The 21,693-nt window shown below is 41.9% G+C and overlaps 1 protein-coding gene across 1 annotated transcript in view; it reads left to right on the plus strand.

Annotated features, from left to right (window-relative positions):
- Window positions 1-515: 515 nt before the first annotated feature.
- Window positions 516-21,693, plus strand: part of SOS2 (SOS Ras/Rho guanine nucleotide exchange factor 2) — an 89,800-nt gene continuing 68,622 nt past the window's right edge. Inside the window, exon 1 of the mRNA XM_084886583.1 lies at window positions 516-1,250. Within this exon, the coding sequence (XP_084742709.1) occupies window positions 1,164-1,250 (87 nt within the window). The 5' untranslated portion in view covers window positions 516-1,163. The remainder of the gene's footprint in view (window positions 1,251-21,693) is intronic.

Raw genomic sequence — 21,693 nt, forward strand, 5'->3', positions numbered from 1 at the left:
ACCTTGGTTGCGGGCACATCCCCAGGAGGGGGTGTGCAGGAGGCAGCTGATTGATGTTTCTTACTCTATTCCTCTCTGTAAAAAATCAATAAAAAATATATTTAAAAAAAGAATGTAATGAAGTTCAGGCTTCATTAATATCATTGTCATCTGCTTTTTCTGACCCTACTGTATGCGAAGGGCTTTCCACACCTCCTCTCCTTCAGTCTCCAAAGCACCACGCTACAATACCTAAATCGTGCCCAGCCCGAACGCCTCTTCTCCCCACAGCCCCCTCCTGCTCCCCACGGCCGAGGTCCCGGGAAGCCCCGTGTGAGTCCTGTCTCTGGGAGGCCCAGAGCAGGGAGAGTCCGTGTAAAACGCAGTGAGGTGAGGAGGGAGTCTGGATCGGGCGCCCGGCAGGTCCGGGGCAGAGGGAGCCCCCGCGCCCCCCGCGCCCGGCCGGCGCCGCTGCCCCCGCGGCGCGCATGCTCCGTGCGGCGCCCGGCGGCCGGGCGGAGAGCGCGGGGCCCAGGGGGCGGGCCCAGCCGCCGCCGCTGCGGGCCGAGTCGGCGGCCCTGGGGCGCTGTGGCGGCTGCTGAGGCTTTGGCGGCGGCGGCCGGCCCTGGGCGCGCCCGAGTGCGGTTTGCTCCCCCGACGCACACGCCGGGCGGTCCCCGGGGCCCTCTGGAGGTGACTGGGGCGGGCCGGGCCCTGAGAGGCGGGGAGGAGGCGATGAGGAGGAGAGCCGCCGCCGCCGCCCGTCTCCGCCCGCCGCCGCAGCCGTAGCGGAGCCGGGGTGGGGGCGAGGCCAGCGGACCCCGCCGGACCGCGGACCCAGACAAAGGAGGAGAGGACCCGCCCGAGGCCGGGCAGCGCCGCCGGGACAGGAGACCGCTGCCGCGGCCGCAGCCGGGGACTCCCGGGCTCCCGGGCCTGCGCGCTTCCTCCGTGGACGCTGCGCGAGGCCGGGCCACCCGGGCGGGCGAGGCAGCCGCCCCCGAGCCCCCGCCCGCCCGCCCGCCGGCGCCGCCTCCCAGCCGCCGAGGCCGTCGCTGCGGCCCGGGCGGGAGGCGGCGGCGCCTGGCGAGGCGAGGCGGCCTGCGCCCTGCCTGTCAGGCCCCCGGCCCGGCCCGGCCCGGCCCGCGGGCAGCCCCCGATGCGGAGGCGCTGCCGCCGGGGCCATGCAGCCGGCGCCGCAGCCCTACGAGTTCTTCAGCGAAGAGAACAGCCCGAAATGGCGGGGACTGCTGGTCCCGGCCCTGCGGAAGGTCAGTGCCGGCGCCCGGCGGCCGCGGGCGGAGGGAGGAGGCGCGGGCCGGGCCGGCGGCCTGCGGGCGGGCGGGCGGGGTGCGCGGCCGCGGCCCCTCCGGTTCTAACGGGGAGGGAGCTCGCGGCATCCCGGGTCCCGGCCCGCGGGCCGAGCCCTGTCTCTCCGGCTGGCGGCAGGAGCGCTCCGAATGGCCTGTTGCATGCAACCCGAAGGACGTTTTCTCAAGTTGTGTTTTTTTTTTTTTTTTTTTTTTTTTTTTTTTTTTTTTTGTGTGTGTGTGTGTGTTTGTGTTTGTTTTTAATTTTTTGGCTGGGCCCGGAAGGAAGGTTGTGTTATGCTCTGGATACTGGATCTCTGTTGCAGTCTCATTTCGTCAGGCAACTTCCGCCGTTGACCAATTTGTTGTCCTCGGGCTGGACTCGGCCAGAGAAAGTCCCGCTGGCAGTGAGGCAGTTTCTAAAACAAAAGCACGTTTTCAGGCCCGGCGGTCCGTCTGGGTCGAGCTCTCGGGAGGTGTTCCCCTCGCAGTTTGCTAGTTAGAGGGCGTCTGCTCACTCGGGGGGCAGTGCTCTCCGGTGACATGGTGTGTTTGACATGTGGGAAATGTCAGCGAGCCGCGCTCTGCCGTTTATTTACCGGCGAGAACTTTAAAGCGCCCCTCCGTCCACTTCCGGAGAGTCCTTGTTTACACTGTGGATGTTGGTCAGTTTCTATACGAGGTGCCGTTTAGAACTTGCAATCATGTTAAGAGAGAGAGAGAGAAAAAAAAAGAGGTAACTAGTTTTGTTTTTTTTAATCGATCTTTTGAGTTTGGGTGCATCGCTAGAGTGCATCTCCCTTGTAGATGCTGTCATCTTCCTCTGTGAATTCAGGTAATTTATTATAAATGTCAAGTTTATAATAAAGTCAAATTTGGGAAGACAAATTTTAGAGACTGTGAGTGCACGATATCATGCCTACTGAACATGGACTTTGCATGCCATCGATGCAAACTTAGTTCCTTCTGCCGTTTGTACAAAAATAACAAAAGTACCTTATAAAATGAATAAAGAAAATAAACATTAAAAGACTGCATTTGGAAACTAAAATTTTACTAATATACATTAAATTTCTACAAATGAAAGGAAAGTAGTATATTTTAAAGGTAAAAACATTGTCCTCATGCATTCAGAGTTCCACATTTTCTATTCTTTTCATAATTCTTCCAAGGAGCTATATTGCCTCTTTGGGCCAAGTCATGTCTTTTTAAAGAAGTTGGTGAACGTGACTAGGGGCAGTTATCATTTTACTGGTATACGAGGTATTAAAATATTAAATCGACCTTCCTTCTATGGGCAGCCCTACTCTAAAAGGAGAGGGAGAGAAATGGAACGTGTGCTGAGTGGTGATAATGAACTCCGGCCTGAGTTAAGAGCAAAGAAAAATGTTTAGATAATAATTGACCCTTCAACCACACAGAAGTGTGAATGGAGTCTGTATTGTTGGCAGTATGATGCAGGTATCTACTATAGTATTTTCTATTAGCAAATAGTATATGAGTACGTGTTGCATAACTTATTTAATAGGTGGTTTTGACCCTGATAATCCTTCATGCACAGATACAAATTGATTTCTTCAGGTTATGCTGGAAGCAAAGCCAGGACTAGCATCCGTTGCTTTGAGACTATTATTTTGCACTTACATGTTATGTTTGCTTTCCTGGAACTCGTGTGCTTTGTAGACCTGTATTGTCTTACTCCACAGTTCTTATATATCCTTTGCTTATGGAATAAATACATCTAAGAAAATTTGGTCTTTTGAGATAAATTCAAAAACCAATTTCAATTTAATTTATTATTTTCCTATTATACAATTGGGGTATATTTTCACAGAAGACCTTTTTTTTATATTTTTAGAAAATTTTTGGTGTTAGTAATTTGGATTATGTCTAGTTTTGCGGTGTTTAGGTATTTGTGATATAGCAACATGTAAGTTTATAATTTCTTTCCAGGATGTGTTAAATTCTGGCATGTACCTGACCCCCATGTCTTTGCACAATGAGAATTCCTGCCATTTTTGGGGAGGTTCTGTCCTCACATTCAAAGCATCTGGAACTTGGCTTCCTTCCTCCAGCTGACCAGATAGTTACAAAGACGACTACCATTATTCGTAGAAGCAGCAATAGACTAATAGGATTTTCTCTTCCAGTTGGTGTTGCTGTTGAACATGTGGTGTTCTCTACCTTTGTTGAACATTTGTTGAACACATTTTAGGTACTTGGCACCATACTGTATTCTAAGAATGCAAAGATGAGTAAAAGAAAGGCCCTGCTCAAAATGTGCTTGCCCTCTAGGCTGAAATTCTAAACTTTGAGGTTTTGGTTTAAATAAATGAGAGCAATTAGGAGCTCAAAGTTCTGTAAGGAATGTTTGTATATGCATATGAAAGAAGCAATGTAGTTTTAATTGGCTCTATCGGGGTAGTCCACCTGGGCATCTTGGAAGCTCTAAAACTGTTAAAGTGTAAAATTTCAGAAAGATAAAATCATAATACTCATCCAATAGAGTGGGACAAAAATAGGTTTACAATTGTTTGTAGTATTATTTTTCATCTGAACAACCGTAAGTCTACCTTTCCCCCCGCCCCCTCTGGATAAAGGTCGATGATTTGGATCCAACTCATGACTTAGAAGATTTAACTTTATAGAAATGTAGGTTTATTTCTATAGAGACATGCTGAATACAAAGGGCTGAAATGAGTAATCTTTAACATAAAATAATAGGACATTTTAATAAAAAAATTTTTCTTGAACAGTAACTTACCAGACACTGAATAATTGCACAAATTAATAAGTATAATGCAAATAAACCTATTTTTCTCCTCTGAAAGTCAAATGTTTCCTTTGTGCACACCAAACAAGTCAGTCCAAGACTAATGATGTGGCAATTGACTGCTAGAATGTTCACTGCTAGTATTAGTGGGGAGAAATGGTGTGCCGGTGGGTAAGGGAAATGAATACAACACGATTATAGTAATCAGTCATTAGTGAATGCTGTAGTTCGTTATTAATAATTATGTATAACGGGATATTGTAAAAATTAAGTTACGAAATTTTTATTAAAATGTTTCTTACATATTGTTATATTGTCTGGGCCACAAAAATATTTGTTGTGGGCTGCATGCGGCCCATGGACCGCAAGTTTGACATGCTTGTCCTACAAGAATATAAACAGTAAATTTTGGGTTATCTTTTCTACTGATTAGAATTTGCATCTGTGACAGATAAAAAGCTCTAAATTAATCTTATAGATTGGTAATAGCCCAGTCAATAGAGAGCTATCAACAGCACTGCACTGAAGAACACCTAGGAATCTGTTTTGCTTATTTTCAAATTTTGGCTAATTTTTGTGAGAGGAAAAAAAAAAGGTGCATACACACACACAAAAGAGGCCCCATGCACAAATTCATGCACTGCTGGGGTCCTTCAGCCTGGCCTGTGTCCTCTTGAGATATGGGACCCCTCGGGGGATGTCAGAGTTAGTTTTGGCCCCATCCCTCCAATGGTCAGACACTTAACATATTAGCCATATATATATATATATATTTGGCAAAGTCGCTATTGTTGACTTTGAAAATGCAAGGGATTTTTTTTTAAACCAACATTAAATATTCATTTCACTATGTAGAAATATGAACATTGATGGAAAAATAATGTTGGAAATAGGAATGTGTTGTTCTTTAACTTGTTGTTAAATACATTTAAATACATACAAAACTACAAAGGGTAAATCAGAGCAAAATGACGCTACTAATGGGTAATACCGGTACATGCATTGTTAACATTACTGCTAAATTATGTATCTTACCTAAAAGAGCCAGAAACATAAATGCCTTCACCACTACTCCTCAAGAACATTGAAGCTATCATATTACTTAGGGGGCGGGGAAAAGAGCGTGGGATATATTTGTAAATGCAGTTTATTACCTGTATCTTAGAAATGCCTTTGGTACTTTGTGCATGTGCTGTTTGATTGTATGCTGGGAAATGTTAGTGTAAGCATTCTACATATGGGAACATGTCTTAATGATATTTTCCTTTATAATCCTCACCTGAGGATATATTTTTATTGAGAGGGAGAAAGAAACATTGATATGAGGGAGAAATATTTATCCATTGCCTCTGGTACGTGCCCTGACTGAGGATTGAACCCACAACCTAGGTATGTGCCCTGACTGGGAATCGAATCTGCAACCTTTTGGTGTGTGGGACGATGCTCCAACCAGCCGAGCCACATGGCCAAGGACTTAATGTCTTTTTATCAGGTTTTTCAGTCCCTGATATTTCCCTTGTGCATGTCTTTTCCGAGAGGTATTCCTCTGCAGATTAGCTATGGCAAAGAAATTATCTATTGTCCTACTATCCGTAGTTACAGATATAGAGAGCTAAAAAGAATTGGTTGAATTACTTTGTTCCCAAGACTAATTAAATATCGACTCCCCATCCTAATCATTAATTTGCTCTTAAATATCTAAGATTTAAGAAGTGTGAGAGTGTCTGAGTTAATTAATAGCAGGTAAGGAAAAACATTCAGAAATGTTTTTGTGAAACCTGAAAGATTCTAGTGCTATATATTGAGTGCCTCCTGTGTGCCAGGCACTCTTCTTTTTTGTTGTTGTTAATCCTCACCCCAGGATATTTTTTTTCATTGATTTTTAGAAAGAGTGGGAGAGAGGGAGTGGGGAGAGAGGGAGAGAGAGGCACCAGTGTGAAAGACACCTGGATTGGTTGCCTACCCCACTGACCTGGCCAAGGTCAGGGATCAAACTTCCAACTCAGGTACAAGCTCTTGACCCAGAATTGAACCTTCTACCTTTTGGTGTGCTGGTGATGGACACTCTAATCACTCAACTACTCTGGCAAGTGTCCAGGCACTATTCTTGATACTGAGGTGGTAGCACAACCCTTGCTCTAATAAAACTTTCATTCTGAATGGCTGTGGCTGAGTGGACTGAGAGGCGAAAATGAAGAAGTAAATACCTGAATGATCAACAGGAATTAACAAAACAAAGGAAAGGGGGCAAGAAAGGTTTTGTGGCCTAGAGCAGCGTTTTTCAACCGCTGTATTGTGCCGCGAGATGTTGCCTGGTGTGCCGTAGGTGCAGACAAGATAAGAATTTTATAATTTTTCACTATTTTGTTTACTTAATATTTCATAATAAAGTAATTATAAAATACTTTCTTTGTGTTTATTTGATTCCTATTCAAGAGAATTACTTTATATATAGTCAATATAGGCACAGAGTTAAATTTTTTAACATTTTCTAATGGTGGTGTGCCTCGTGATTTTTTTCATGAAACAAGTGTGCCTTTGCCCAAAAAAGGTTGAAAAACACTGGCCTAGAGAAGGGTAGGAACCTGACTTGTTTTAAAGAAGGAAGGAGATGAAGCTAGTTGGGAAACTTTGGGAAGACCAGGTTAAGGAAGTTTTATAGGGTTATTAAGATAACAAAGTAATCAGATTAACTTGATCAAAATTGCCTTTTGAAAACATCACTCCAATTGAGAGCTAGGAATTAATAGGAGATCCTATGATTTTTGTGGGTTGTTCTGGATTTCCTAAAGCCACTGAATATAACAGTAGAACTCCAGAGAGTCATTTGGAATTATTCCAAACTAAGGATTGACCCAAAATGACCCAAGGGGTTCCAGCCAGAACTGGATGAGCATTGGGGATGCATTTTAACTTACTGCATTTAGCTCCCTGTCAGGCATGATTTAGTAGTCTTCTAATTTCAGTTTAAGTTTGGCATGGTATATTTGCAGCAAAACTATTCCATTAAAGTGTTTTATGCTGAGTATGCAAAGCATTACCTGTGTTACCACTTGACATAAATCAAGTATGTCTATTATATTAACCATGGCCTCTCTTTCAAGGGAACAGTAGTTTGATTATAGCCTCTATTAGTCTGCATATTTGAATTAGGAAGGAATTTTAATGGAACTAATGGATTTAGCATTATCTCATGTAGTCTAGTCACGTTAAAAATTAACAACCTAAAATTCTTCTCATATAAAACATATGATAGTTAAGTAGAAAGGTTTTGAAATACATAGTGTTCCACACTTCACATTTTAATGTGTAGAGATAAAGTAACACAATGAAAATAATATCAAGATTTAGATGTGAGCACTACTATTGTCTCTTCCAAGTAAAATTTTCAGTATCCCGATTTTCTTATTAAATCACTATGTAAATTCAAATATTACCTCTTACTTACATAGCACTTTGTAATTCTTTCTTAATTGACCCATTAGCAGCATTTGAAAGTTGATCTCTTTCTTCTTGAAATCCTTTCCTCATTACCAGGACACAAAACTTAGCTATTTTCTCCCTCTGGTGTGTCTTCTAGATCTCATTTGTTGATTCCTCCTCATCTCCCCACTGCATCATCCTGACCGCCCCAGAGCTTAGTTTTTGGATTTCTGTTTCTACTTACAGTCGATTTCTTAGAGTTCCCACCTAGCCTCATTACTTCACATATAATCAGTATTTTATTTCCAATTTATATTTTTGGCTGAGAACCTTGCCTTTGGATATTTAACTTCTTAATACATCTACATAGATGTATAATAGGCACCTCAACCAGTACTAAACTCCTTCTCTTCCCCTGTTTGTAGTATTTAAAACAAACAAACAAAAACTTAATTGATTTTGAGAGAGAGAGGAAGCGAGAGAAAGAGATAAAGAGATAGAAACATCAATTGGTTGCCTTCTGCCCACACCCTGCCTGGAAATCGAACTAGCAACCCTTTGGTGCATGAGATGATGCCTAGCTGACTAAGCCACACTGGCCAGGGCTGAGGATATATTTTTTTTAACTTATTTTTGGAGAGAGGAGAGAAACATTGATCATTTGCCTCCCACACGTTCAGGGAATCAAACCTGCAACCTAGGTATGTGCTCTGACCAGAATTGAACCTGCAACCTTTTGGTAATACAGGTCAACACTTCAACCAGCTGAGCCACCTGGCCAAGGAAATGGCAATATTTATTGATAAAATGTGTTTTACCTCATTAACACTCTCTATATATTTTCATTGAATCCTTGGAGCTGCACATCTAGTTTATTGTAGTTTCTGTTGCTGTATAACAAATTATCAAAAACCCAGTGGCTTAATACAACACATTGTTCTCTCTCAGTTTCTGTAAGTTGCAAGTCCAGACATGGTTTGCTAGGTTCTCTGCTCAGGGTCCCACAAGTATAAAATTAAGGTTTTTGCTGCAGCTGCAGTCTCATCTGAGGCTTGGGGTCCTCTTCCAAGCTTATGTGGGTTTTGGCAGAATTCATTTCCTTGCATTACGTGCCTGAGGCCCTCAGTTCCTAGATGTTGCCACCATTCCTTGTCACATGACTCTCCCTATAACTGTTAGTTTGCTTCCTCCAGGCCAACAGGAATGCATCTGCTGCTGTTTCTTGTCTCACACTTCTAGATCCTTTGTAAAGGACTCACTTGATTTAGGTCAGACCCACTCAGGATAGCTGAATAAAACACATTTAGTGCCCAGCCAGTGTGGCTCAGTGGTTGATCGTTGACCTATGAACCAGGAGGTCACGGATTGATTCCTTCTCAGGGCACGTGCCTGGGTTTCTGGCTCCATCCCCAGTAGGGGGTGTGCAGGAGGCAGCTGATCAATGATTCTCATCATTGATGTTTCTATCCCTCCTCTCTCTTCCTCTCCAAAATCAATAAAAGTATATTAGAAAGAATATTTAGTAATTGTGATATTTTCCAGTTCACAGGGGAAAAAATCAATTTTATTTTTATTTTTTCATAAGTTTTTCTTAAATCTATGGTGCATTGCAAGGAAAACAGCTTATGGTACTTTTTGTTTTCTCTTACATACATGGGCCTATAGTTTAAAATATTGTAGTCATTGGAGGAGAATCCAAGATGGCTGCTCGGGTAGGCACCTAGCCGCAGCCGCACGCAACAATTTCAATAAAATACAACTAAAATATAAAATGGACATTACCCAGAACTACAGGAAAGTCAACTGACTGGAAATTCTACAACGAGAAGCAAGGAGAAAACCAGAAGGAAGCGCGGAGGAGCTGTAAAAGCCCAAGGTATGGAGACACGCGGCGCGCGCGTGGAGAGGACGGAGCCGGAGAGGAGGGAGGCCGAGTGCCTGGCTGGCGTTCCCTAGCGGGAAGGAGATAAACACTCGGACTGTGCTGGGCCCCCAACTGCTCTGAACCCCCGTTCTAGGCCAGACCCCGGGGACCCAGGCTCATCCAGAGGGAGCTGGGCTGTAAGGCGGTACTCGGGGAAGCAGCGAAAGGAGGTCCCAGAGGCGCGCACACAGCGCGCAGAGAAGGGCCGGCCGGCTGTGCCGTAGGACTGCCCTGGCGGGAAGGAGACAGGCTCCAGACTGCTCTGAACGCCACCTCCAACTGAACTGAACCCCAGTTTCGGGCCCATTGCGGGAGAGCTTACACTGTTTGGTAGCAGGCGAAAATCGAGGGCACCTTTCTCTCAGAGGCGCTTGCAACAAGTACTGAAGGACCCTGAGTCTCAGGAGTCGCATAGGGCGGGGCTGACGGAAGCCAAGGCTGTAGGCTCCACCCTGAAACTCCGCCCCCATCAGGAAAGCTGCCTGCGAAAATGCCTAAACCAAATAGATCACAAACGAAAGAAATGGAGGACAAAAAGCGACTGGATATAGAGTTCAAAACCACACTTATAGGGTTTTTCAAGAGACTCCTAGAAAAGGCCGATAAAATAAATGAGACCTATGAGGATATGAAAAGGGATCAACAAGAAATGCTAAGGGATCAACAAGAAATAAAGAATACATTGTCTGAAATAAAAAATATTCTACAGAGTCCTAAAAACAGAATAGAAGATCGCAAGAATCAAGTCAAAGATTTGGAACATAAAGAGCCAGAAGACACTCCTCTGCAGAAGCTAGAAGGCAAGAGAATCCAGAAAATTGAAGATAATGTAAGAAACCTCTGGGACAACTTCAAACGATCCAACATCAGAATCATGGGGGTCCCAGAAGATGAGAGAGAGCAAGATATCGAAAACATACTGAAAGAAATAGTGACAGAAAACTTCCCCCACCTGGGGAAAGAATTGGACTTACAAGTCCAGGAAGCACACAGAACTCCAAATAAGAGGAATCCAAAGAGGACCACACCAAGACAAATCATAATTAAGATTCCAAGAGCAAAGGACAAAGAGAGAATATTAAAAGCAGCAAGAGCTAAGCAGGTGGTTACCTATAAAGGAGCACCTATACGATTGTCAGCTGATTTCTCAACAGAAACCATGCAGGCCAGACGGGAATGGCAAGAAATATTCAAGGTGATGAATAGCAAGAACCTTCAGCCAAAAATACTCTACCCAGCAAAGCTATCACTCAGAATCGAAGGTCAGATAAAGAGCTTCACTAATAAAAAAAAGCTAAAGGAGTTCATCACCACCAAACCAGAATTATATGAATTGCTGAAGGGGGTTCTTTCAGAAGAGAAAGTAAATAAAGATAAAAATTATGAACAACAAATACGTAACTATCAACAAGTGAATCTAAAAACCAAGGAAATTAAAAAAAAAATCTGATGAACAATATTAACTGTTGAATATAATAGAATCAGAGGTATGGAAGGGGAGTGAACTGATGATTCTTGGGGAAAAGGGAAGAGGGGAATGTGGGAAGAGACTGAACATAAACTGTGCACCTATGGATGAGGACAATGGGGAGTGGGGAAAGGGCAGAGGGTGGGGTGGGAAGGGGGGGGGAAAGGAACACTTGTAATAATATGAACAATAAAAATTTATTAAAAAAAAAAAATAATAAAATAAAATATTGTAGTCATTTATACTAACATTATCCCTGCTTATAGTTTGATGAAATCTTAATATTTCATGTTCTGCTAAGAGCACTATGATTTCCAAATTCTCTGCCACTGGAACAAGTTGGGCACCATTGATCTAATGGCCTGCCTGTATGGGAAGGTACTTATAGATCACATGCTCTTTCATTCCAATCAAGGAAAATTTTAATGACAAAAATTTTAGCTTCAGCTAATAGTCTCTTTTACATGTTTTGATTATTTTATGGTAAGCCCTGATATTATCCTAAATAGAATGATTTACCTGGCCTGTAACTTACTTCATTTTAAATAAAACTACATTGAAAACCTGTCAAGAAAGCACCTAACTAAGAGCACTGAATGAAAGTGAGAAGTGAATATTAAAAGACAATGGGAATGTTTTATGAGATAATTAAATCTCCAGGTACATATTTAGTGAAATAAAAAGCAAATATTATGGAGTATTTAATTTTCCCCAGTCTCTAGTTTTCAGTTATGCCAAGAAATCTGTTTGCTACTGTAAATTTATTTATTTAGCAAGTATTTACTGAGTGCTTTCTTTATGCATGGCATGATAAATACTAGGTTACCAGTGTGTTAGGAATAAAGAAGTGGGGAAATAGAAAGAAACCAGAAACATAAGAATGGTTCCTGACCTTAGTGAGTTTATAGGATATAACTGTGGTTTCAATTCTTTTATTTTTTTTGCCTCCACTTCAAAAAATAGATGTGGAGAAAAAGGGAGAGGGAGAGATAAATAGAAACATCAATAAAAGATTGATCAGCTGTCTCCTGCAGCCCCCTACTGGGGATTGAGTATGAAACCTGGACATGTACCCTCACTGGGAATCTACCCTGTGCCCTCTTGGTGCATGGGTGGACTCTCAACCGCAAAGCCACACTGGACGGGTTTGGTTTCATTTATTGATTATATACCTTGATGAGAAGACTGCTACCTTAGATTATATATATATATTTTATTATTTTAACAACTTTATTGGGAGAACTAGAGGCCTAGTGCATGGAATTTGGGTTGGGGAGGACAATCAGGGACGGTGCCGGCCAGAGGGAGGGGCCCCAGGCTGGCCAACCATGCTCCCTGATCGAACTCCTGGTCAAGGGGACAATTTGTATATTAGTCTTTTTTTTTTAAAAAAAAAATATATATATATATTTTATTGATTTTTTACAGAGAGGAAGGGAGAAAGAGAGTTAGAAACATCGATGAGAGAGAAACATCAACCAGCTGCCTTCTGCACACCCCTCACTGGGGATGTGCCTGCAACCAATGTACATTTTCTTGACCGGAATTGAACCTGGGACCCTTCAGTCCGCAGACCGACGCTCCATCCACTGAGCCAGACTGGTTAACCTTTTATTATATAGGACAGTGGTCGCCAGCTGGTGGTCCTCAGACCACTGATGGCCTGTAGGTCCAAAAGGTTGGTGACCGCTGGTTTAAGGAAACCTTTGTAGCAGTGGTCTGCAGACCACTGGTGGTCTGTGAGGTCCGAAAGGTTGGCGACGGCTGATATAGGATATTATTTTTGAAGAGCAAAAGTTTTACATTTTAAATATATATTTTATTGATTTTTCACAGAGAGGAAGAGAGAGGGATAGAGAGTTAGAAACATCGATGAAAGAGAATCATCGATCAGCTGCCTCTTGCACACCCCCTACTGGGGATGTGCCCGCAACCAAGGTACATGCCCTTGCCTGGAATCGAACCCGGGACCTTTCAGTCCGCAGGCCGACGCTCTATCCACTGAGGCAAACCGGTCCCAGCAAAAGTTTTACATTTTAATGAAATGTATCCATTTGCTTCTGAAGAGACCATGCCTTTAGTGCCATCTAAGACATCTTTAGTAACCAGGGTTACAAACATTTTCTCCTTTTTTTTTCTTATATAAGTTTTATAGTTCTAGGTTTTTTTACATTTTGATTTGTGATAAATGTAATTGATTTTTATATATGATGAGAATTTTATATATGTTATGTTTATGTTTTTGCATATGGATATCTGGTTGTTCTACCACTATTTATTCTAATTACCAATAATCGTGCCTCGGATAAACCTCATTGACTACTGTGCAAAGCTCTACCACCACTTATTAAAAAGGCTATCCTTTCTCCTTTGCTAAAGACCTTTGCACCTTTATCAAAATAATTTGTCTATACATATGTGGTTTTATTTCTGGAATCTATTCTGTTCCATTGATATTTCTGCCTAGCTTTACATCAGTACCACAATATTTTGATTATGATAGCTTTATAAAAATCCTTGAAGTCAGTTAGTTTTAGCTTTCCAACTTTAGCCTAACAACTTTCGCAGTTGTTTTCTTTATTCTAGGACCTGTGTATTTACATAAGAAGTTTTAAAATGATCAATTTCTATAAAAAAGATACAGAAATTTTGATTTATAGATCATTTTGGGAGGAAATACTAGAAAAATTTTAACAATATTGAGTCTTCTAACCCTTAAACTATACCTTTTAATTTACTTAGGTTTTTAAATTTTTTTTCTATCAGCAATATTTTATAGTGGTTAATGTATATCTTTTGAATTAAATTTTTTTTCTTTTTTTCCTTTCTAAAGATTACTTTGGCTTATTAGGGTCTTTATTTCTCTACAAATTTTAGAATCAGCCTGTCAATTTATATTTTAAAAACGTTTTTGCCTTTTAAATTGAATTTTAACTTTCATGACAATCAAAACTTACAGTATTCTTAACATTTGCAGCCTTGTAGAAATCTTAGCAATGGAATAAAGAATTTAACATAAATAAATATCACACTGTGTAGCCAAAGGGATTTATTTCTACATTAGAGGCCTGCTGCACAGATTTGTGCACTGGTGGGGTCCCTCAGGGTGGCCTGCAGGAATCAGGCTGAAACCGGCATCCAGTAACCCACAGGCAATTTGAAAATGTGATGTAGTAATGTACGAAGCGGCAGGTGCTCTGTGAGGAGCTGCTTCTGCTCATCCCGACCTTGCTCATCCGGTCAGCTGAGCAGCACTCCCCTGTGGGAGCCCACTGACCTCTAGGGCAGTGTTTCCCAACCTTCTCTCATGATGAGAATCACCTGGTGGAGTTGTTAAAACACAGATTCCTGAATCCCAACTAAGAAGTGCTAAACTAGAATTTTTGAGAACATATAGGTAAAATTGCATACCTAACTTAGTGCTCTGTATATAAAATCTGTCTTAGAGCACTAGTTAAGTATACAATTTTACCTATATGTTCCCAAAAATTCTAGTTTAGCACTTCTTAGTTGGGATTCAGGAATCTGTGTTTTAACAACTCCACCAGGTGATTCTCATCATGAGAGAAGGTTGGGAAACACTGCTCTAGGGGACAGATTCTGCATTGTCTGCCTCCTGGTGGTTAGTGTGCAGCATAGTAACTGGTTGGCCAGTCAAATGGTCACTTAGGCTTTTATATATATAAATAGACTAGAGGCCCTGTGCAAAAATTTGTGCACAGGTGAGATCCAGCAAGCCTGCCCCAGTTGGGGCTGATCGGGCCGGGCTGGCTTGGGGGAGGGGCCGTGGGTAGTTGGCAGGCTAGCCCTGCCCCCTGATTGAACTCCCAGTTGAACTTCCGGTCAAGGGGACAGTTTGCATATTAGCTTTTATTATATAGGATTGTACCAGAAACTCAAATATTAGTTGATTAACAAATATACTGGTAGGAATTTTTATTTATGTGAATATTGAGAACTTAAAAATATAAATTAGGAAATATTCTGAAATTTGTCAATCTAGTGTATATTAGGATAAAAAATAATTTAAAATTTAATGCTTTTATAGTGTCTGTGCCTGGATCTCTATAGTATTATGACTTTTGTTTACTGTGTATGTGTAAGGAAATACCTTCTGACAACTTGAAAATGTGATGTAACTAAAATACAGGTCTGACTTGTTAATCTACTACTAAAGACTAAAAATTATTTTAATTGCTCTTTTTTTGACTAGTCCTTCAAAAAAAAAATGATAGGTGAGTTTGTTCTAATGTGGTAGCTTTATGTCTACTGTGTCTTAGGGTGCTGAAATAGTAAATACTGGTTGAAGTGCAAAGTATGATTATCTTTTATTGTCATCTTGATGGCCTATTAATATTTGTGGGTGGGATTTTGACATTATATATTTGTTTTTATGACTTTTCATATTTGCAACTACTTTAAGAAGTTTGGCATAAAAACTTTGGTTTTTTGTTAATCCTCACCCAAGGATATTTTTCCATTAACTTTTAGGGAAAGTAAGAGAAAGGGAAAGACAGAGAGAAACTTGGATGTGAGAGAAACACATTGATTGGTTGCCTCCTGCATGTGCTCCCAGCGCCTTGGCCAGGGAGAAGCCTGCAACCGAGGTACGTGTTCTTGACCGGAGTCAATCCTGGGACCCTTTGGTCTCCAGATCGATGCTCTAGCCACTGAGCCAAATCAGCTAGCGCTGACATAAAAAAAAAAATTTGATGCTCAATGTTGAAGTTCTTTTGCAGGTTACTTACTGAAATTATAATCATAGAAAAAAAATCCATACCAGTTAGATATATCTTAATTCTCATGCACATTTTCACTGAGGAGGGCCCTTGGCTTTTATGGAAGGATATTATAAGAAATAGCCTTGAGAACGCCACTGTCAACCTTCCAATAAATTTTTATTTCATATAAAAAAGTCTTTTATTTGTAGGTCTAATAGAAATATATAGTCAGATGTAGTTAAGTTTCCTCTTGTCATGTTAAAGTGCAAGATGTAAGAGGAAATATTTATTTCGTCAAATCTATTAGTATTTTGAATTTATAAGAAAACATAAAGCCTGATTTTTTTGTATGTTGGTCCCATATGAGTTTCTAACTGCCTTACTTAAACTCCTATCCACACTTCTTTTTAAAAAGTCTTATTGTCTAAAGTTTCATGTGTCCTTCCTCTTTCCTACTTCCTTACTTCAAATCATGTTTCTTTATAAATTAGTCCGTATTTTGTCAAAATTACTTATGTAAATAAAAAGATAACTAGCTCTGTAAGTCTTGCTGTGAAAAAGTATCTCCTCCCTAGTCACAAAATTTTCTGCTTCCTATAGGCAATCACTTCTATTTTTTACAGTGATTTGTTTCAATATTCCATATCACTAAGAGAATAAAGTACTTATATTGCTACTTCTTTATTTTTCTGTTGTGTGCATTATCTGTTGACTTTCCAGCATGGAAGGTAAAGATTTCATATTCTTTAATACACATACATTTCTTTTTCCAACCATTGATGTTTCCATCTCTCTTTCTCTCTCTCTCTCCCTTCCTCTCTGAAATCAATAAAAATATATATATATTAAAAGTAGCCTTTATGATGCTGCTGTACCTACTATGTTAGTAAGTTTTTCAAAACTGCTTCTGAGATCTCGTTAGCAATTTATTTTTTATTTTTAACTTAAAAGGTAATATTTGCACTGATTTTTAAAAAATATTCAAACACTGCAGAAGAGTCAGTAAAATGTCTCTGATGAACTTAAGTCCTTGATCCTCCTCCCCAAAGAAATTTTTTTGTTGTCTTCCATATCTGCCCATGAATTCTTTGGACATACAAGCATATTATTGCAGAATAAAGGTTGGAGGTATCCTACCTAATAAAAGAGTAATATGCAAATTAAGCATCACTCCACTACACTCACAAGCCACACCTACCAGCCAATCTGAGTATGCAAATAAACCCAACTAAGATGGCTACCAGCAGGGAAGCTTGGGTTTCCCAGGCAGGAGGCCAAGCTTTCCACCTGCCCTTGCCAGCCTAAGCCTCCACTCAAGGCTACAAAGTTTCAATTATTGAAGGTAAACAAATCCAAACAGAAATGGCTGCCACACGGAGCAAGCAGAAGGCTTAGCTCCATTCCAGGCTACAAAGTTTCAATTGTAGAAGGTAAATAAATTCCAGATACCAGGAATTTATGGGCCTCTGCTTGGGTCGTCGGGGGGCATGCAAACCACCACAGGCCCCTCGCTCAGGCCACCCCATGCCCCAAGGGAACCCCGACCCTGATCCGGACACCCTTCAGGGCAAACCAGCCGGCCCCCACCCATGCACCAGGCCTCTATCCTATCTAATAAAAGAGTAATATGCAGATTGACCATCACTCCAACACACAGTAGCTGCTCCCATATGATAAAAAATGGCTGCCATCATGTGAACACAAGATGGCCAGCAGGGGAGGGCAGTTGGGAGGCACTAGGCCTGCAAGGGAGGGCAGTTGAGAGGGACCAGGCCTGCAAGGAAGGGCAGTTGGAAGTGATCAACCTTTCAGGGGAGGGCAGTTAGAGGTGACCAGGTCGGCAGAGGAGGGACGTTGGGGGCTAAGAGGCTGTCAGGGAGCAGTTAGACATCAATTAAGCTGGCATGGGAGTGGTTAGGGGGTGATCAGGCTGGCAGGCAGAAGTGGTTAGGGGCAATCAGGAAGGCAGGCAGGCAAGCAGTTGGGAGCCAACAGTCCTGGATTGTGAGAGGGATGCCCAATCCACTGGGATTGGGCCTAAATGGGCAGTTGGACATCCTTCGAGGGGTCCCAGATTGGAGAGGGTGAAGGCTGGCCTGAGACACCACCATCTCCCCTCCCTCCCTCCTACTGGTGCACGAATTTCATGCACTGGGCCTCTAGTTAAAACATAAAATAAAAATCCCATATGTGTAAAAAGAAAAGTACTTGTAAAATCCTAAAGGTCAAAGAAGAAACCATAGTGGAAATTAGATGCTATTTTGAAATGTGTGGCTACAAAAATATTCCATGTCAAAAATCTGTGGGGGAGGAGGGTTTGTTGTTTTTTACAGAAGTAGTTAGAGAAAATATACATATCACAAAAAGAAAGGTTGAAAAATAATGACCATGTATCTATCTCAAGAAGTTAGGAAAAGTAACTAAATAAAAAGTATGAATATGAAGCAGATATAATTGAAATATACTACCAACATAAATAGGATCAACAAAGCCAAAAATTGGTTCTTGAAAAGTTGAATGAAATAGAACTGATAAACCTCTGAGAGACTTATCATGAAAAAAAATTGAACACACAAACATAGGAATGAAAAGAGATGCTAAAGATCTTACACACTTAAAAATTCACAAGAGGACATAATGAACAGTTTTATGACAAATTTTGAGAATTTAGATGAAGTGATCAACTTCATGCTATTCTTTGTGGGAAGGTTTTTAATTATTGAATGAATTTTTCAGTAAGACTATAAATATTTTTTTAACTTTTATTTTTTATTGACTTTTTGAGAGAGAAACAACGAGAGAGAGAAACATCAGTCGATTGCTTCTCACATACGCCCTGACCGGGGATAGAATCTGTGACCTAATTATGTGCCCTGACGGGGAATTGAACTCACTACCTTTTAGTGTACAGGACCATGCTCCAACCAACAGCCACACCGGCCATGGCTAAATTTTCCATTACTTTTTATGTTAATGGCACTTACATCTTTCAATACTGTAGCATAAAAAGTTATAGTGGTACTTCACTCAATTATTCTTTCAGCCAGTATTTACTTGATACTTACTCTTACTAGGCATTATGTTTTACCTTATTATTCCTTATATCCAGTTTGGATTATTTTTAGGACAGATTACTAAGTTCTAACTTTAAGAAATTTAACAACAGGCCAAGATAATGGAGTAGGTAAATGAGGGATTCATATCCTCCTGCAACCACATCAAAATTACAACTAAACTACAGAATAACAGTCATGCAGACCGCCTGAAATCTAGTTGAACCCAAGTCCTGTAACTAAGAATATAAAGAAGAAACCTGGTGGAGACTGGTAGAGGGGTAGAGATGTGCAACAGGCTGGTCCCTATCTCTGTGTGGTGGTTAAAAATCAGGAGGGATATCTCTGCTTCAGAGGTTTATCCTGAGGAGCAAAGGGTCCCAGCCGTACACCAGGCTCCCCACTCAGCTGGGAAGAGAAATCCCCATAACTTGGCTGTGAAACCAGGGAGGGTTGTGGCTGAGATGAAGGGCTGTTGGAATCCCAGGTGTTCCTCTTAGGACTTACTTGAACTCACTCTAAGCTCCAGCTCTGGGATAGCAGTTCGAAAGGTACCAGGGAGGAACCAAATTGCCTGGCTTTGGGGTGAGAATTGAAGGGGCAGCTTTCTCTCAGAAGTGCTGGTAGAGGCATTATTGTTCCTTTGTTGAGCCTAATTCCTCACCCGCTGGCAGGCGGGTGTCATAGCTGAGTCTCCATCAATTTGGCTAACACAGATCACCCAGGTCTGGTGATTCCCTGAGACCCCGCCCCACCCAACTTTCAGGCCCACCTATAAAACACTTCCAGTGGCTTTCCCACACAAATGACTTGTGTTGGCTTATACGTTGGACTTTCCCAAATCTCTCAAAGGTTCACAAACCTCAAAAAAGCAGCATCTGTCCTTGGCATGCCCATACCTCTTGCTAAGGGGTCCTATGCCCTATACTAACAGCAGCCAGTCTCAGTTCATAGTTTGGCTTCTCCTGGGCACCTCCAAGCCCAGCACAAGTAGGAGTCATCTGCAGATTGCTTTATAGTGCTAGGTGGCCCTAGGCAGGGCACAGGCAGTTCTGATCTTAGTTATACATCCCAGGAGGACTCAGAGCCAACACACTGGATGGACAGCGTCAGATCACATCAGACACTACTCAGCCACTTCCACAAGGGACATCCTCAAAGGGTGAACTCATTGCTGAGGTGTGTCTTGCTCCACAGGATGGGCCCTGTATAGTAGCTCCTTTGCGGTAGTCAAGGTCGGGCCTTGCAGCCAGTAAATCTCTGTCATTGTCGTGCCAACAGCAATCAGTACTTACAACAACAGGAGGGTGCATGCTACAGTTCCCCAGCTTGGGTGACCAGGGAGGCATGATATAAGGACGGACTTAACCAAGATTACCCAGCAAAGCTGTCATGAATAATAATTGGCAATAATTATTGTATATATAAATGGGTTAAATTCTCCAATTAGACATAGGGTGGCTGAATGGATAACAAAACAAAACCTTTACATAAGATGCTTATGAGAGATTCACTTCAGATAACACACAGACTGAAAGTAAAGGGATATAAAAAGATATTTTATGGAAATGAAAAAGCAAAAAAGCTTGAGTAGCAATACTTATACCAGATAAAGAAGATTTTAAAACAAAGAGATAACAAAGGACCCATCAATTCCAGTTCTTGGTATTTATCTGAAGAAACCCAAAACACTAAATTGAAAAGATGTATACATGTATAAGTTCATTGCAGCATTATGTACAACTAGAGACCTGGTACACGAAATTCATGCACTCGGCGGGGGTTCCTCAGCCCAGCCTGTGCCCTCTCCCAGTCCTGGAGCCTTTGGGGATTTTTGACTGACACGGAGGCAGGAGAGGCTCCTGTCATTCCTGCTGCACTCACCAGCCATGAGCCCCAGCTTCTGGCTGAGAGGAGCTCCCCCTGTGGGAGCACACTGACCACCAGGGGACTGCTCCTGTGTTGAGTATCTGCCCGCTGATGTTCAGTGTGTATCGTAGCGACTAGTAGTTGTTCTATCTTTGGGTCAATTTGCTTATTAACCTTTTTTATATAGGTAAGGATAGCCAAGATTTGGAAGCAATCTAAGTGTCCCTCAATAGATGAATGGGTAAAGAAGTGGTTCATTTATACAATGAAATATGATTCAGCCATTAAAAAAAAAATGAGTGAAATTTTGCCATCTGCAACATGGATGGTCCTAGAGGGTATTGTACTGAGTGAAATAAGTCAGGCAGAGAAAGACAAATGCCATATGACTTCATTTACTAGTGGAATCTAAAGAGCAAAATAAATGAATAAGCAAAACAGAAACAGACTCATAGATACAGAGAACATTTTGACAGCTGCCAGATGGGAGGGGTGGTTGGGAGGATGGGAGAAAAAGATGAAGGGATTAAGAAGTACAAATTGATAGTTATAGAATAGTCAGGATATAAAATATAGCATAGGGAATATAATCACTAATATTGTAATGACTGTATCTTGTCAGATGAGTACTACCGTGTTTCCCCGAAAATAAGACATCCTCCGAAAATAAGACCTAGCACATGGAAAGATAATACATCCCCTGAAAATAAGACATAGCGCAACTTTGGGAGAAAAAATTAATATAAGACACTGTCTTATTTTCGGGGAAACAGGATAGGTTTATCAGGGTGATCGCTTTATCTATATATTTAAAAGCCTAAGCGCGGCCAACCAGTCTACCGGTCGATAGCAGTGACGCACACTAACCACGTGGGGGCAGACGCTCAACACAGGAGTGGAAACCACTGACATGGAAACATGGAACAGACTGATGAATTTCAGAGGGATGAGGGGAGGAGAGAGGGCAGGAAGAGATTAACCAAAGATCTTATTGTATATGCTTACTAGAGGTCCAGTGCACGGATCCCTTGGCTAGGGATACCTCAGCTTGGCCTGCGCCCTTTCATTATCTGGAACTCCTCGGGATGTTGGAGAGCCGGTTTCGCCGGATCCCTGCAGGCCAGGCCAAGGGACCCCTTCAGTGTACTAACCTGGGCACCAGGCTTCTAGTAA

Source organism: Pipistrellus hanaki (genome assembly GCF_964339955.1).
Source record: "Pipistrellus hanaki genome assembly, chromosome: 1".
Taxonomy (NCBI): domain Eukaryota; kingdom Metazoa; phylum Chordata; class Mammalia; order Chiroptera; family Vespertilionidae; genus Pipistrellus; species Pipistrellus hanaki.